Consider the following 16,868-nt stretch of genomic DNA (forward strand, 5'->3'; position numbering starts at 1 on the left):
CCGGCCCCGAGGGCCCCCAGCAGAGGAGCCGTGCCCCGCGCCGCCGGGGACAGCGGCCTCGCACGGCGCCCGCCCATCCCCCCGCGGCCCCATTCACCAGCCGGCGCAGCGCCGCCCCCTCCGCCCCGCCCCGCCGGGTTTTGTGAATGGCGGTGACGCGAGGCGGGCGGGCCCCGCGCTCCATTCAGCGGCCGGCGCGCGGCGGCGGGGCGGGGCCGGGCGCTGTAAAGGGCCGGGCCCCAGCGCCTCCGCCAGGGCTCCCGGCCGCGCGGCCCCGCTGCCCGCCCGCGCGCGCCATGGGGGAGCTGCGCGAGGTGGAGGGCAGCGCGCTGCGGCGGCTGCTGCTGCGGCGCGAGGCGGGCCCCGGGCGCTGCCCGCTGCTGCTGCTGGACTGCCGGCCCTTCCTGGCCCACGGCGCCGGCCACATCCGCGGCGCGCTCAGCGTGCGCTGCCACAGCATCGTGCGGCGCCGCGCCAAGGGCGCCGTCAGCCTGGAGCAGATCCTGCCGGCCGAGGGCGAGGTGCGCGCCCGCCTGCGCGCCGGCCTCTTCCCGGCCGTGGTGCTCTACGACGAGCGCAGCGCCCGCGCCGAGAGCCTGCGGGAGGACAGCACCGTCTGGCTGGTGGTGCGGGCGCTGCGCCGCGACACGGCGCGCGCCGACATCCGCCTGCTCAAAGGTGCGACCGGGGGGGGGGGGGGGTCTGTGTGGAGCTCCGTGCATGGAGGTGGGGGGCTGGGGGTGGAGCCCCGTGCATGGAGGTGGGGGGGGGGAGCCCCGTGCAGCTGGGGGGGGGGCTGGGTGTGTGTGTGTGTGGAGCTCCGTGCATGGAGGTGGGGGGGGTGCGTGGGGGGGGTGTGGAGCCTCGTGTATGGAGGTTTGGGGGGGGGCTGGAGCCCCGTGCAGCTGGGGGGGGCTGGGGGAGTCGGGGGGGGTGTGGAGCCCCGTGCAGCGGGGCGAGGGGGGGGCGTGCACACATTGCAAGGCTCGCAGGGGGCTGAGTGTGACCCATGGGCCGTGCTGTATTCGTCGGCTGCGGGGCTGGCAGGCAGGCTCCGGGTGCCGTGCGGGGGGGCGGATCCTGCGTGTCCTTTCTTCCGTTCACACGGGCACATTCCATTCATTCTTTCGCCCGCCCAGCCAGCCTGCAGACCTGGGGGGGGGGAGGGGGATCAAAGGACCCCCCCCCCCCCCGCCGCCTTCCTTCCCCTTTGGGAGCTGGAGGCTGCCTCGGCAGCACGCCTGTGGCTTAGGGTGGGCCCGCGGACAGCGGGTTTATTGTCTGCTCCAGTTGGTTCCTGCCCGTTTGACCGGCCAGCTGTTGGGGAAATGCTACTGGTGACCTTTGCTTGAACCGCGAAGGCGAGTTGCAGGATTTTTTTTTTTTCGGTTTAGGTTTCCTGGTTTTCTCACCCACCCCCTTGTTAACATTTTACCGGGGGAGGCGGAACCACCGGAGCTGAGTGTTTGTGACAAAGATCAAACGGGATCTAGAAGCGCGCAGCCAAATTCGCTTCTGTTTGCGGGCGGGTGCGGTGGCGTGGCAGCTGGAATGTGCTTTTTGAAGGGGACTCTGCTTTATTCCGGGATAGAACCGTGTTAACGTTCCCGACTGCCTGGAATAATGTGCTGGTCTCAGGACAAAAGAAAACTGAGGCAAGGAGGATTTCATTTTCTCCACTCCTCTTTCTGTGGTGTTTTTAGGATAAAGCAATAATGTAATTAAAAAAAAAACCCAAACAACCCTTCTTGAAGGGTTCTGGTGCCCCTGCGTGTCCTTTTTTTGGTCTAGAGTTTTGCAGTCAGACTGGGGGTGTGCTGATTTTGCTAACTAACAGGGTTTAATGATAAGAACAATGCTATAATTAGTCAATTCTCTGTGTCCAGCTTAACTGAACTACTAGGAAAAGAAAAGGAGGACTTGCGGCACCTTAGAGACTAACCCATTTCTTTGAGCATGAGCTTTCGTGAGCTACAGCTCACTTCATCAGATGCATGCAGTGGACAATACAATGGGGAGATTTTATAAAATGTAAATATAAAATCTCCCCACTGTATTGTCCACTGTATGCAGCCGATGAAGTGAGCTACAGCTCACGAAAGCTCATGCTCAAAGAAATGGGTTAGTCTCTAAGGTGCCGCAAGTCCTCCTTTTCTTTTTGTGGGTACAGACTGACACGGCCGCTACTCTGACACCTGACCTACTACCTTATTTTTCGAAGTATAGCCTTGACCCTGAGGTCCAAAGGGTCTCTTACAAGCCAAGCACGGGTTTTAGGATAAACCAGATGGGATCCACGTGCACATTTTTAATAAAATTTCAGGAACGTTGTTCTCCATCAAGCTTGATATTTAGAATATATTCTGTTTCTCTGGTGCTCTTCAGCTATGTCCAACTTTAAAGCAGACTGAGATCAGTGGGAGATGGATTGGTAATGACAGAACTACGCAGATCTTTAGACTGGGTAGATGGAACTAATTTGAATCAAATGAAACGTTGTTGTTTTTTTTTGTTTTTTTAAAGTGTCCACATTGAGATGCTGGTGTGGCTGGGTTGCTGAAGGCAGATTTTGCTTGAGCAAAAGTCATCTGAAGTGTGGTTCACTGTAGTAGAACAGACCACCCAGTTCCAGAGATTTATCAGCTGCTGATTATTTTTTTATAAACTGTCTGCCTCCAATAGTCACTATTTTAAAAGCAGACCGACAGTAATGACCATTTTTTTAAATAAATTTTTCTTCTACTTCTGTGTGTTTGGGTAAAGTGAGCCGCCAGTGGAATTACATTTTTGTCTTTCGGCTAACAAGTTTGAATCTGTTGGTTTTACGTAGGGATCTGTGTGTGCCATTAGATGGTGAGTCCGTTAACAGATTGGTTAAACATATTTGACATTTACGTTGTGCTAGGCACAGTAAAAACAGCGGCGCTTTTCTAAGACTAAACACTTACATAGCAATGGCATCTAGTATAAATGTGTTTGGTCTTTTTGCAAACGTGAAATGCTGGCTTGTTTGAATACCATGGCTGACTAGATTCACTTTTACATTTAAAATAAATTGGGCCTGACTTGGTTTCTTCTCACTTGTTTGACTATGAATTATTCCTTCCTGTAAAACTTGACCCTTTGGTTCTCCAGTCTTAGATTATATGTAAAATCTCAAAGCTTTTTCACAAGAAAGACATGTTACACCTAAGGGTGTTTGTATGGCACTTGACATGGGGGTGAGGGTAAACTTTCTCCTAATGAAGTCAGTGGGAGCAATATCAGACCCCCAATCTGTTATGTTAAATTCACTGTAACCTGTCTTTTTTTAAGTTGTGCATGGGGTTACTGTTCGACTAATGGGAGTCAGGTGAGCTGACCTGTTGTATCCGCTGTAGAGTGAAACCAGGCTTTAAAGCAGTCATGCAGCTGGGTTAAGTGGAGTACAAGGAGATCCGAATGTCTTCCCAAACGCAGTGGCTAAATCACAATTAAGACCCAAGAACCTGCAGCTCCACAGGCCTTTCCCTAGACCACCCTGCCTGCCTACAGTTGCTGTAATCAAAGCTATGACATTCTTCTAGACCAGCAACTTCGTATTACTTGTAATCCCGCCTTGGGGTTCTGTCTGTCATGGAGTGCAGTGTTTTAATACACAGGCTGCCTATCAAGAAAAAGGGTTAGGGGAACATCATTCAATAATACGAGCAGCAGAACCTCCGGATGGAGTGAAATGTTAGCATCAGATTGTTAAATCAGGCAGCAAATTGTGTGTGTGGAGTGGGGAGGTATCCTTTCTCTCTGGCCTTGATCCTGCAAAAAAATCCCATTCACTTCAGGAGGGGGTGAACAGGGAGGAATTTAAGCGCGTGCACACAACAACCTGTTTGAGTGCTTTGCTGAAGCTGGGCCTGTTCCCACTAGGTGCACACAGTCAATGCAAATTTCCAGTTTTTTTACCAGTGCAATCAAACTTTAGAACTAAATCACAACCTTTATTGGGGATGGATGACATAAAGAATTGCACAGCCAAGACGCATAGCTCACAATTAACATGGCTTTAGGGCCAGATTCTGAGTACTTCATTGCTGTCCAGCTTCATTTAGGCTGGAGTGACTGAGAGCTGAATCTCATTGCATGAATGAATGAATCAATGAATGAGTCATTGCAGTCAATGGCAAAACAGCCTTTGATGTCAGTGGGGCCCGGATTTCATGCCGGGCCTGCCCGTTCCTGCCTGGAAGACAGAGGTGCCATCTGGAAGCTGACAGTGGGGAACAACCTGTGGCCTGATGCTATGGTTGTTCAGCTCTGTCCTCTGAGACACACACAGCACCAGTGTCTGTGGGAGTTTCCCCTGGGTGTGATGGCTTCAAGATCCAAGCCCTAGAGACTTAATTAAAATAGTCCTAAAACGTGAAAACTCTTCATAGGTATTAAACAAGAAGAGAAACCAGAATTCCGGCAAAAGGTAATCTCACGTGGGAGTCTAGCAGTTGTAAAGAGAAGGTGTTGTGTAACAGCCTCACCAGCTCACAGTGAATTGTCATCCTACCCTTTTCTGTTATTCCTTCCAGAGCATGAGTGTTTCTGTGAAGGCAGCAGCTGCCAGCTCCCCTGTTGTGCGGTGGCTGTTGGACAGTGGATGCTCTTCCATCTTCTTCTTGCAATTCTTTTTCGCTGCTGGTCATGCTACAGAGTCACACCTCAAAGGCAATGAGAAACAGGGAGAACCTGGGATCTAGAGAAATAAGGGTACATGAGGATGTGATGTGTTGATCTCCTCAGAGGCCTGAGACACCTGACGACTAAGCATACCGGAAATCTACCGAGTGCTGTATTTCAGTGAATGCCCTTCTAATATGGGGCAGGATGCTGGAAGGCGAAATGTAGGCCAAGTAATCAGTCTACTGGGTTTTATAGAAGTTGCCACCAAGGAACAGTAATTGCAAGGCCTGCAAACCCAGAACTGCAGTAGTCTGGCTGGGATGAAACACATCTGTGGATTAAGATTTCAGCAACTACCTTAGGATTTGTGGACAAAGTGGAGTGCCCCAAGGGTCGGTCCTGGGGCCGGTTTTGTTCAATATCTTCATAAATGATCTGGAGGATGGTGTGGATTACACTCTCAGCAAATTTGCGGATGATACTAAATTGGGAGGAGTGGTAGATATGCTGGAGGGGAGGGATAGGATACAGAAGGACCTAGACAAATTGGAGGATTGGGCCAAAAGAAATCTGAGGTTCAATAAGGATAAGTGCAGGGTCCTGCACTTAGGACAGAAGAACCCAATGCACAGCTACAGACTAGGGACCGAATGGCTAGGCAGCAGTTCTGCGGAAAAGGACCTAGGGGTGACAGTGGACGAGAAGCTGGATATGAGTCAGCAGTGTGCCCTTGTTGCCAAGAAGGCCAATGGCATTTTGGGATGTATAAGTAGGGGCATAGCGAGCAGATCGAGGGATGTGATTGTTCCCCTCTATTCAATATTGGTGAGGCCTCATCTGGAGTAGTGTGTCCAGTTTTGGGCCCCACACTACAAGAAGGATGTGGATAAATTGGAGAGAGTCCAGCGAAGGGCAACAAAAATGATTAGGGGTCTAGAACACATGACTTATGAGGAGAGGCTGAGGGAGCTGGGATTGTTTAGTCTGCAGAAGAGAAGAATGAGGGGGGATTTGATAGCTGCTTTCCCCTACCTGAAAGGGGGTTCCAGAGAGGATGGCTCTAGACTGTTCTCAATGGTAGCAGATGACAGAACGAGGAGTAATGGTCTCAAGTTGCAGTGGGGGAGGTTTAGGTTGGATATTAGGAAAAACTTTTTCACTAAGAGGGTGGTGAAACACTGGAATGCGTTACCTAGGGAGGTGGTAGAATCTCCTTCCTTAGAGGTTTTTAAGGTCAGGCTTGACAAAGCCCTGGCTGGGATGATTTAACTGGGAATTGGTCCTGCTTCGAGCAGGGGGTTGGACTAGATGACCTTCTGGGGTCCCTTCCAACCCTGGTATTCTATGATTCTATGACATCGGACTTCCATCAGTAAAACTTAGAAACACCCACCCCAAGTGACAAAAGCTTTTTACCAACAAAAAGCGCCGCTGTGAACAGCGGTTTGTCGGCAGCAGAGTGCTCCTAACACTGCTCATTTGGGGGGGGGGGGTGGATTTTTTGTTGGCAGGAGAGCTCTCCTGCTGACAGAGAGCAGCTACACTGCACACCTTTTAGTGGCGTAGCTGTGTTGCTAAAAGGTACATAGTGTAGACACAGCCCTACTGTGGCTAGATTCCTGCAGTGATGATAAAAGAGCTTAGTTACATGCACAATATGGATTTTAAACAGAGGTCAACATTTACAAGGACTCAAAGATCATTAGTCTTTAAAAGAGAGAGAAATATCCCTGGAGGTAAACAGATGACATTTGAGTCCCTGCACTAGAGAGCCAATCAATAACAGCTCTGTTTTGTCTGTTCGTAGGAAAATATGAAGCCATCTGTGATTGACTATCACATGGACAATTACGAAAACCAACAAGCTGTTTCCACAGCATCATCAGATCTGTGTTTGTGTGGGTTTTCTTTTTTAATATCTGTAAGTGTGATACAGCAAACCCTTAATCACAGGGATAAGCATTGTCTGTCTGATTCCATAAACTGTAAGGCATGGGGGAACTAGGCCAAGAGTTAATTTTAAAAAAGCTCCTTTGAGCAGGGGACTGCAGTGTGGGAAAAGGGAAAAGACGACTTGTGATGAGGTAGAACAGCATAGATCCAGAGCTTCTTGACGACAATAAGCATCTGATTCCCCCCACCATCTAAAACCATACCCATCTGCTAGCAAAACCTAACTTGCATAGGTATAAGTGACTACACAAGGTGAATTTCACAGTTGCTCCACACAAGTGTAAATTATAGCATGAGATGCAAGGTAAACAGTCTGATTTCTCTCTCCCCGCCACCCCCCAGTCATTTATATAACTCTTGTTAGATCTGATGCTCAGCACAGGGTTGTGAGTTCATTTGATTTCCTACTTTCAAGTGATATCTTGGACTTGGGGGTGGAGAGGGTAAAAACCTTTACTCCAATGTGGTCCTCTTTCCAAACTGATGGAACTAGTGATCAGTGTGAATGGGAAGATAGGGTAGCAGGCCAATGTAGCTTGAAAAGAGAAGTCTCGGACATTGCAAATGTCACCTCCTTTAGACAGTGTGACAGAAGCTACCCTGTCATGGCCCCACCAGTTTAATTTTGAAAGCTGGCAATAACCTGTTTTCTGCTCTCCATTATCACTTGAGCTAGCATGCAACTGTTTTACTCCAGCTCTGTCCAGCTGGCTTTTCAGTCTCTGGAGTATGGTGCCTTTGAAGATGTGATGTTTTTGGGGTTTTTTGCCCATCAAAATTGTCAGGTTTTTCCCCCTTGGTATAAACAACTCAGAACAATTGCCTTTGCAAGGTTGTTCTTTCTTTTTGGAAACTCTCGCAGATAAGGATGGCAGGACAGTCTCCTATTATCTACTCTGACAAAATCTTGCTGTCCCCCTCCCCTTCCAAGCTAAAAGCTATTTAATGGATCAAGAGGATTTTTCAGCCTGAAGACAGAGCAGCCTTGGGAAGGAGATTCTAGCACCCCTGAAAGAGTGAAGGTACTAGTTTGCTCCTAACCACTTCCCAGAGCTACACTTGTATTTGGGCAAATTTCTTTAAGCAAAATAAAATTATAGATGGGCTGTGAAATCTGGATCTGCCAGCTCGGTGGGGCAGGGGCTGTATTTCTGTGTACGTACCGCACGGAGCACGCTCCTGGAGTCTCTGGAGACTGCCCTAGGCTGAGCGATTAAGAGTGATTGATAAATGAGCACTGAGTCTGCCCCACCTCTTCCCCAACTGTCATTGGTGGGGAGGGCTAGATAGGCTACTGCCGGGGCCACAGTCAGCTACTAATGCCCTATGCCAGAGATCCTCCGCCCCGCACTGACCTCATAGCCCCAGCAGCGTGACCCTCTTTCAAACACAGTTGGAGTCTGCTGGTGACTCCCCTTGGAAGGGTTGGGGTCACGCTCCACTGGTACAGAACCTCTGCCACATCGATGGCAGGCCTGCCGAAAGCATCCCTTGAGAACGGAGGTTGTGACGCATGGTTGGCTGGCATCTGGTTCGGGTCCCTCCCTGGCACTCCACTGCTGTAGCCACGGGAAGTGCAGTGGAGCAGAATTCTGCCCCGTGTGGGATTTTTGTGTCGGGGGGCAGATCCTGGCGGCCAGGCTTGTGCCGAGGGTGTGAATGAGGGCATTGGCAGGGTCTGCGGCTCAGAACGGAGTCTGTGCACAGCTGTGCCTTGGACACAGCTCTGCTGCAGGGAACTGTCTGGCATGTAACAGCAGTCTGGGGCCCTTCCTGCAGCCAGGCTCGTGGGCGTGTGTCTTCTCATGCTCTGTGCGTGGCAAGGGCAGTCTTGTCAGTCCCTGGCAATGTTGCCCTTTGAGTGCATGAACCCACACTCGCATGGAGCCCCATCCTGTGCCACTGACCTCAGTGGGAGCAGATAAGCGTTGGCTTGCCATGGTGCTGCAACCCACAAAATGGAATAATCCAAGACCGATTCTGTACTGGGGGTTACCCTCATACCAGGCACTAGTGTAAGGAGATCAGGAGAGGACCAATGATCTCTGCCCCTGCAGGGCAGGGGAGGGGACAAAATTCAACCAGTGTAAATGGCAACTTTCCTATGTGCACTGGGGGCTTGCAATGGTGGCTGGAAGGGGGCTGATCCCCCATGAGGACATGGTCTGAGCCCAGCATGGGTACCAGGATGGTGCTTCTGTTTACTTGCATTATAGAAATGCTGACACAGGGCTGGATTTTGCCAGCATGGTGGTTATTCTGTAACTTCCGTCCAGGGAGGGGGTAGGTATGCTGTGTGACCGACAGGAAGACACAAGGGGGTCTCTCCTCAGCTGGGATGAGGGACTGCTGGGTGGTGGAAACAGTCATGGAGAGCAGAAGTGTATTGCTGAGACAGTGCTCACCCACCCCACCCCTTGGCTGCTGGATTTCAAGTGAGATGCTGTGTGTGCTGCCCACAAGGGCCACCCGGGGGCTGGGGAAAAGCTAGCCCTGAGCAGGGACGTTGGGAGCCAATGGCCCGATTCTGGAAAGTGCTGAGCTGCTGCAATGCCCTTGTCTTGGTTTTCCTGGAGCTGCTCATGCCTCTGTGGGAGCCCAGAGGAGGGGCAGAGCATAGCCCCTTGCGAGCTCAGATGCTCCTTAAGGTGAGGTGCCATGTACTCCAGGGGGAGCGCGGTCCCCCGGGTAGTCTAGCCGTCCTAGGCAACCCCTCCCCTGTGCACGGGTAGCATTGCCCTGAGAGCCGGACTAGGAGATGGAGACTAGAAATGGCTGACACCATCCCCTGGAGCCGTTTCCTTGCAGTAGTGACGTCTAGTGGCAAATGTAGAGCTGCCAGGTCTCTGCATTGTCGGCCCTTAGGCTCTGTAGTTGGCAGGGAGTGCAGGCTGCCTCCTATAGACAGATTTGTCTAATGAAATCGCTTTTCCAGACCCTTCATGCCTGTCTCTTTAATTGCAGGAGGCTACGAGAGGTTTTATTCAGAGTACCCAGAATTCTGTGCAAAAACAAAATCCCTGAGCAGCATTTCTCCACCAGCCAGCACAGAGCCGATCGAACTGGGGTGCAGCTCCTGTGGGACCCCCCTGCATGATCAGGTAGCTTCCCCATCCTTCTGCCCTGCTCGGAGCACCATGCTCACTGACCTTGGTCCCAGTGTTTAAAGGGTTTTCCCACATGCCATGAAATGTGTACCGCCCTGAGCGTCGGGGGTGGGGGTCTCTACAAGAGCCCAAACCACCACGTCTCCTGGCTCACCACTTGTGAGCCACATGGCATAACCTGACATGGACAGTGCGTGCGAGGTCCTGCTGTGTGCAGGACAGCATCTTGCTCTTTCAAAGGGTGTCCCCCGTGCTGTCTGGGGTCCTGGGTGGAAATAGTCCATTCCGACAGGGTTGTGCAGGTAACCCATTTGGGAAGGCCTGCTGTAACGAGTGCCGCTCTCGGCTCTGGGGACTGGTCTGTCATGGCTGTGTGCAGCCTGCCGAGCTGGAGCTGCAGTCTGCTGTTACGTGGGCCTGAATCAAGAGTGACTCTGGCTTCGGTGGAGACGCTTGAGATTCACACCAGAGCTGGAGGGTTTTATTTGCTCACTGGGCACCAGAACCTACATTTCCAGAAGCATGGAGTGATTTTGCATGTCTCTGTTCTTAGTGGCCAGGCATGAGACCCTGGGAACCAGGCCCCTTCAAGGGGCCCTGAGTAGACCATTCAAACGAAAGATGCCCCAATTCCTGCGTTACTCTTGAAGATGCAGGACTTGCTGGCTTTTGCTGGTAGCTGGTCTCAGCCTCCTCCCCCTTCTGTGCATGACATTCTCCCCTGGCCTCCCAGCGATGTTCCCCCCCTGACAGTGACCTTTGTGTTGCTCTCTCCGGAAACAGGGAGGCCCAGTGGAAATCCTTCCTTTCCTCTACCTTGGCAGTGCGTATCACGCAGCCCGGAGGGACATGCTGGACACGCTGGGCATCACGGCCCTCTTGAACGTCTCGTCAGACTGTCCCAATCACTTCGAAGGACACTATCAGTACAAGTGCATCCCAGTGGAGGATAACCACAAGGCTGACATCAGCTCCTGGTTCATGGAAGCAATAGAGTATATAGGTATGTGTGCGCTGCTGGCTAAGCCTGGGAGCTGTGTGGTGGGCGTGGGGGAGGGCAGATACTAGGGTGGGGGAGGGCTGGCTTACTCTCACCCAAGGGGCTTCCCCTCTGGGCTAGGAGAAGTGTGCATTTTCCCAGGGCCCCATCTAGAACCGTAGCGGGGCAGGCCCCCTGTCTGTTAAACACTGGTTTGGAAAGGTCCCCTTAAAGCACCCACTCACTTTGGGGGCCAGCTCTGGGGCCTGCTTTCCGGAGGGATGAGCACCTGCTGCCCCAGTGGAAGGCAGGGGTGCTCAGAGGTACCTAATGGCAAGCAGCTGTATGGAGCTTCTGACCCTGCTCCCCCATCACCTGGGCTTCAGGGCTGTGGCTGCTGTTCCGTACAGATGTGGCCTCGTCTGACAGCTCCTGTCTCTTGTGCCAGTGGCCCTTTGTCAGCAGGGGGTGCTCCTGAGCTGTCCATGTGAGCTATTCACAACTCCCTCCCTTCTGCCCCCAGACTCTGTGAAGGACTGCCACGGCCGGGTACTGGTGCACTGCCAGGCTGGCATCTCCCGCTCTGCCACCATCTGCTTGGCCTACCTGATGATGAAGAAGCGTGTGAAGCTCGAGGAGGCGTTTGAGTTTGTCAAACAGCGCAGGAGCATTATCTCCCCCAACTTCAGTTTCATGGGGCAGCTGCTGCAGTTTGAGTCCCAAGTGCTGGCCACCTCCTGTGCTGCCGAGGCTGCCAGCCCCCCGGGGCCGCTGAGAGAGCGGGGCAAGGCCTCCTCCACGCCAACCTCCCAGTTTGTGTTCAGCTTCCCGGTCTCCATGGGGGTGCACGCGACCCCCAGCAGCCTCCCCTACCTGCACAGCCCCATCACCACCTCGCCCAGCTGTTAGCACATGGCACTAACTACAGTACTGAGGTAGCACCTCCAGCAGGAGGGATGCTGACCTCACAGCCGCTGCCAGCCATGAGCCTGCAATAACTGACTGGCCTCGCTGGCCAGCATTGCCACTCTCCCCTCGACACCGAGCAATAACGGCTGGTCTGCCGCTGGCTTCGAGCTGCCTATGGGGGTCCTTGTTTTCGGAGAAACTCCTTACCTCATTTTTTTTTTTTTTTGTTTTTAAGCAGCAAGGCTTGAAGTTGTGAATTCCACAAATCCTGACAATGTGTCTGACCAGTTTTGTTTGTTTGGGGAAGAAAATTACAATTTCCCAAAGTGCCTGGTTTTGATCCCTAATATTTCTTTAAAATCCCCCAAAACAAACACCCAGCAGAAATATTTTTAACCTGGGCAGGAGACTTCTGGTTTTAAAACATGGACTTGCTAAAAACAAAGTTGAGCCCGTGAGATTTATTGCAGTGATTTCCTCCGAGTACTGAACTGCAACATTTGTGCTGTCAGTGATTCTATAACCTGTCTGTGTGTTAACTATGAGCACAACAGCATGCAGGTCTCGAAGCAGCTAGAGAACAAATCCTCTTATCACATACCTGCAAGGACTGCTGTACCAGTCTCCTGTGTTGGGGGACAGGGATTAACGTGTGTATTTCCAGGCTGTACACAAGTGAGTTCAGATCACTCAGTCACTGCGCCATGGACTCTTCCGTCCAAGGAACAATCTTTGTGCGTAGTGGGTAGCACCTAGAGGTAGTATCCTGTCTCCTTCCTAGCCCTGCTTGTAGTAATGTATCTTACATCAGAAAAGGGTGGTTTCTTTACTTGGCGGGGCCAATGCTTATACACCTGCTTTGCACTCCCCACGCTCCTCTGGAACACTGTGTATATCCTGGCATGAGCTGGTGGGTGCTCTGTGCTGAGGCTCCTGGATGCTTGCTTGGGATCCATCCTTAGGGGATATAAGGGAACAGTGCCATGCTAGGAAGCCTGGGACCATGGCATGCTAATCAGTAGTTCATAAGCATCAGTGACAGTAGGGTGCTGCTCTGGCTGCCCCAGAAATGTTATTTCCCAAATCAGAATAGCCTTTTTATCCACTAGAGCAGTGTTCTTTCTCCATTAGGGAGTAATCTTGGCAGCTGTGGCAGGGCAGGGTCACTGTCCTGTCTGGACAAGGGAGGCCTCTCGCACTCTGAATGTACAGTGCAGTTGGGTGTCAGTAGGTACCCATCATTTCAAGCCACGAGTCTGCAATGCCCTGCTCCAAACCCAGACTCAGGGCCAGTAATGAATCTGGCTGTACAAAGACGCTATCCTGCCTGAGACTGCATTTGCTGGTAATGTGGTTACTAGCTTTTTGTCCCCTTGTCAGTGTCCTTAGATTCACGCTAGCTGCATGCAGATCCTGGTCCCCTTGGCACAACTCCCATTTACTTCACTGAGATCTGGAGCTAACGAGGTACATCTGCACTACCCAAAAAAACCCAGGAACCCTGCAGCAGCAAATCTCAGAGCTCAGGTCAGCTGACTCAGGCTTGGGCTAGGGGCTACAAACAGCTGTGTATACATTCTGCCTTGGGCTAGAGCCTGGGCTCTGCAACCCGGGAGCTCTGAGCCTCATTGCCCTAGGTCTGGGTTTTATTTGTTGTGCTGTGTAGAGACACCCCCTGGGCTCCATGGCAGCAAGCCCCAAGCTTCCAGCCCAGCAGATTGAAATAAAAACCACAACCACAGCTCATGGGACAATTTCCTCTTCTGTGTCTGGGACAGTGGACAACTCTGGCCACTGGGGGTCAGACACTTTTCACTGCAGACAGATCTTCCCTTGCCTTCCTGGTGGTGTTTATTTCTCTATGGGATTTGTGCCTTAGTTCTGTTGGGAACTGTCTCCCCAGAGTGCTGCACCCCTGAGAACCATCAGTTCCCCAGACCCAAATACTGCTGGGCAAGCTGACTCCTGCCCTGTGGTGGGCTGCTTGTGGCAGAAGGAAGCAGTCCTGTTTGCCAAAATGGTATCTCAATAATGCCCCCACCAACCTGTTCTGAGCAGGGGTTTCTCTTTTCTTTTCAGTCCCCCTTAAACATCGCCTTGGCTCCTGACTCAGCCTGGGTTGGAATGTGCTAAAATTACCCATTAAAGGAATACCCTAGTCTGTTAAATGAAGGTAGTTTGGCTCAAATGTTCAACAGAGGCAGCTAAGCTTCACCTCTGAGTTCCAGTCAGCGTTGGGTATGTGCATATGCCAGCTGCTTTTACTTTTGCATGTGCCAATGTCTTGCAGTCATAGCTTTGGGTTTTGGAAAATGTGTCCCTTTATATGTGCCACACCAAAACTGGTAACTCCTCCCCAAGCCAAGGCCTCAGTGATCTGATCAGTTAACAGATGGAGCACGCTCACCAGCCTGCATTGAGCAACACTGCATTTCACATCATTCCGCTCTTAATGGAAATACACCCTGGAGTCTGTGACCTCTTCCCTGTGAGTAAGGTTCAAAACTGCCATCACCTGCCCTTTTTTTACTACCATATTAACTGGTCACAGAAGTTCAGCGTTCGTAGGGGGGGAATCTATGCCCAGATTTGTTTGAAGACCATGTTTTCCAAAAGCAAGAAACCAAACACAGCCAGGCCTGTTGTGTCACTGGGTCTCTGTCTTCAAAATTTCTTCCATGTGGAGTGTGGTGGAGTTGAGCACCTTGCCCTCGGCGCCCATGCTGCTGATTCCCTAGTCCCGGCCCCTAGAGCAGGGCGGGGAGTGTAGCGAGAAGTGGAGCTTGCTGCCAGTGCCATGGGGGGGTGGATGGATGGGTGTAGCCCCTTGGCATCACAGCAGGTATTGTGAATTCCAGTGCCACCTGGCACCAGGAGGCTTCGGCCCTTCCTGCTCCTGGGGTGTCTTCACTGAGCTTGGGACCAAAGCAAGCAGGACCTCAGGTTAACACTTTAGCCACAAGATGGCAGCTCGTGCTGGTGGTGCTGGATGGTGCTCTGCCCATTTGGGTATGGCTGGCCTGGCCTCAATGCTCCCACCGTCTCATTGCTGGCCGGGCACACACATGGGTGTGGGTTTTTTGCTTTAGTGCTGGCTCCTCAAATGGCCACTGATCTCTTGTCCTGCACTTTAAGTAACAAAATACCGTGGCCCACCATAGGAGAGCATCCTTGCTTTTGATGATCGCACAGAATCTGTGCAGCCGGCTGCCCTCTCTGACCAAGGTGGCCACAGATCCTTCTCCAAGGGTATAGCAAGGAGGCAGCTTTGGATAAAATCTGGAGAGCAATGCAATAATTCCTGGGTCCAGCCCCCTCACTCACAGTGGTCCTGTTGCTACAGATGTCTGTATGTGTGTCAGATGTATATATGTATGTTTTTTTAGAAAGTTGACATGTTTGTTTTTATTTATTGCCTGAGAGATCATTTGGAGAAAAATAAATACATTTTCAACAGTACTGTCTGTTTCATACTCCTCCTACACAGCGCTTTATAACAGCAGATTTCAAAGCACTTCGCAAGGGAGGGTCAGTATTGTCCCTGTTTTACAGGTGGGAAACTGAGGCAGGTGAAGGTCACCAAGCAGGTCAGTGGCAGAGCCATGTCTCCTGAATCTGGTGTTCCATCCATGAGGACCAGGATTCCCCTACAGCCGGGGTGGGCAAACTTTTTGGCCTGAGAGCCTCATCCAGGCACAGAAATTGTATGGCAGGCCATGAATGCTCATGAAATTGGTGTGGGGGTGTGCAGGCTCTGGGATGGGGATGAGGGATTACCTGGAGGGTGGGAGGGGGATCAGGGTTGGGGTTGGGGCACTGGAGGGGGTCGGGGTGCAGGTTCCGGGCAGCACTTTCCCCAAGCAGCTCCCAGAAGCAGCGATATGTCCCCCCTCTGGCTCCTATGTGGAGGTGCAGCCAGGCAGCTCTGCACACTGCCCTGTCCACAGGCACCACCCCTGCAGCTCCCATTGGCTGCAATTTCCAGCTAGCGGGGGCTGTGTGCAGAGCCCCCTGGCTTCCCCTATGTGTAGGAGATTGGGGGGGGAGGGGCTGGAACATGCTGCTGCTTCCAGGAGCCACATGGAGCCATGGGATGCATGGAGTGGGACAAGCCCTGGATCCTATGCCCCGGCAGGATCTCAAGGGCTGGAATAAAACATTTGAAGGGCCAGATGCGGCCCCCAGGCTGTAGTTTGCCCATCCCTGCTCTACAGGATTCAGGGGCTTTCTTGCGGTGAGCTAGTGAACAGGAGCAGCCAACAGGGATGTTTTGCAAGGGATTTCTCCAGTTGAAAGAGGCAAGACTGTGCTCCTGGGGGTGAGCTTGTCTGGCGGTTAGTTGATAATTGTGCACTCATTTGCTTACTTGAAGATTTCCGTATGGTCTGTGTGCTGAGCCTACTGGCCAGCTAGCCCAGCTGAGAGCTTCCTACCAAGGCTGTAGCCTGCTTGTAGCGGGGTGAGCACCTGCTCCAGGCCTGAAAGGGTTGGAAAAGCCCTGCAGAGGGCTGGGGCTGGGAGCAAAACCCTGGCTGATTGGGGGAAGTGGCGGCAGCTGGGGGCCATGCCCCAATCAGGGCCCAGCTGACTCTATAAAGGCTTTGAGCCAGAAGTTCCAGGAGAGACTCTCTCTAGTTCGGAGAGAGGGGGAGTAAGGTGCTGAGCAAGGTACCTAGACTGGGAGCAGGGCTGGGGAAGGCCAAGGGAGCTGGGAGGCTCGGGCCTAGGAAAGCTCCAGGCTGTAGGCCTGGGAAGGCCTATTAGGTACTGGGGTTGCAGGGGCAGCCATGGGTAGGCAGAAGCAGCAGGTCCAAATCCCCTCACCTGTGATGAGTGGCTGATACTGCAGTCCCAGGGAGCGGGGACTGAGTGGTGACTGGCAGTAGCTTAAGACTGAGGCAAGGTGGGGATAGTGGGTGGGGGTTCCCCTGGGAGGGGGAGACTCCAAACTGTGGGGGGTAGTACCAGGGGGCAGTACCCAAGATAAGGACACTGGGGTCCAGGAGGGACACGGGGGCCAGGGGCGGTGAGACACCGCCCTGAAGGAGATGCTCTGGAGGCTGGATGCTAATTCCCTGAGATGACCAGCAGGAGGCGCTGCCGGCTGAGTCTGCGCCCGCTTACACTGCTATCCTTTGAACTGTAACCCTTTTAGGATCCCTTGAGAAGGGGGAGAAGGTAACCTGGGGAGCACAGGGGATTAAAAAGCCAGCTCCTAAGAGAGAAGAGGCGCTAGCAGACAGGAATTCTGTGATGGCGTGCGGAGAGGC

General features: G+C 52.5%; 1 protein-coding gene across 1 annotated transcript; it reads left to right on the top strand.

Annotated features, from left to right (window-relative positions):
• Positions 1–259: 259 nt before the first annotated feature.
• Positions 260–15,056, top strand: DUSP4 (dual specificity phosphatase 4). The gene is made up of 4 exons (XM_073340167.1): positions 260–678; positions 9,568–9,704; positions 10,494–10,713; positions 11,213–15,056. The coding sequence occupies exons 1-4, from the start codon at positions 297–299 to the stop codon at positions 11,596–11,598; spliced, it is 1,125 nt and encodes a 374-aa protein (XP_073196268.1). The 5' UTR covers positions 260–296; the 3' UTR covers positions 11,599–15,056.
• The last annotated feature ends 1,812 nt before the right edge of the window (positions 15,057–16,868 follow it).

Source organism: Lepidochelys kempii, chromosome 4, assembly GCF_965140265.1.
Source record: "Lepidochelys kempii isolate rLepKem1 chromosome 4, rLepKem1.hap2, whole genome shotgun sequence".
Lineage (NCBI taxonomy): Eukaryota > Metazoa > Chordata > Testudines > Cheloniidae > Lepidochelys > Lepidochelys kempii.

Coding starts and splice junctions, on each gene's coding strand:
- DUSP4 (XM_073340167.1), top strand. CDS start 297: ATGGGGGAGCTGCGCGAGGTGGAGGGCAGCGCGCTGCGGCGGCTGCTG. Junction 679..9,567: donor CGACATCCGCCTGCTCAAAG/GTGCGACCGGGG, acceptor CTTTAATTGCAG/GAGGCTACGAGAGGTTTTAT. Junction 9,705..10,493: donor GGACCCCCCTGCATGATCAG/GTAGCTTCCCCA, acceptor CTCCGGAAACAG/GGAGGCCCAGTGGAAATCCT.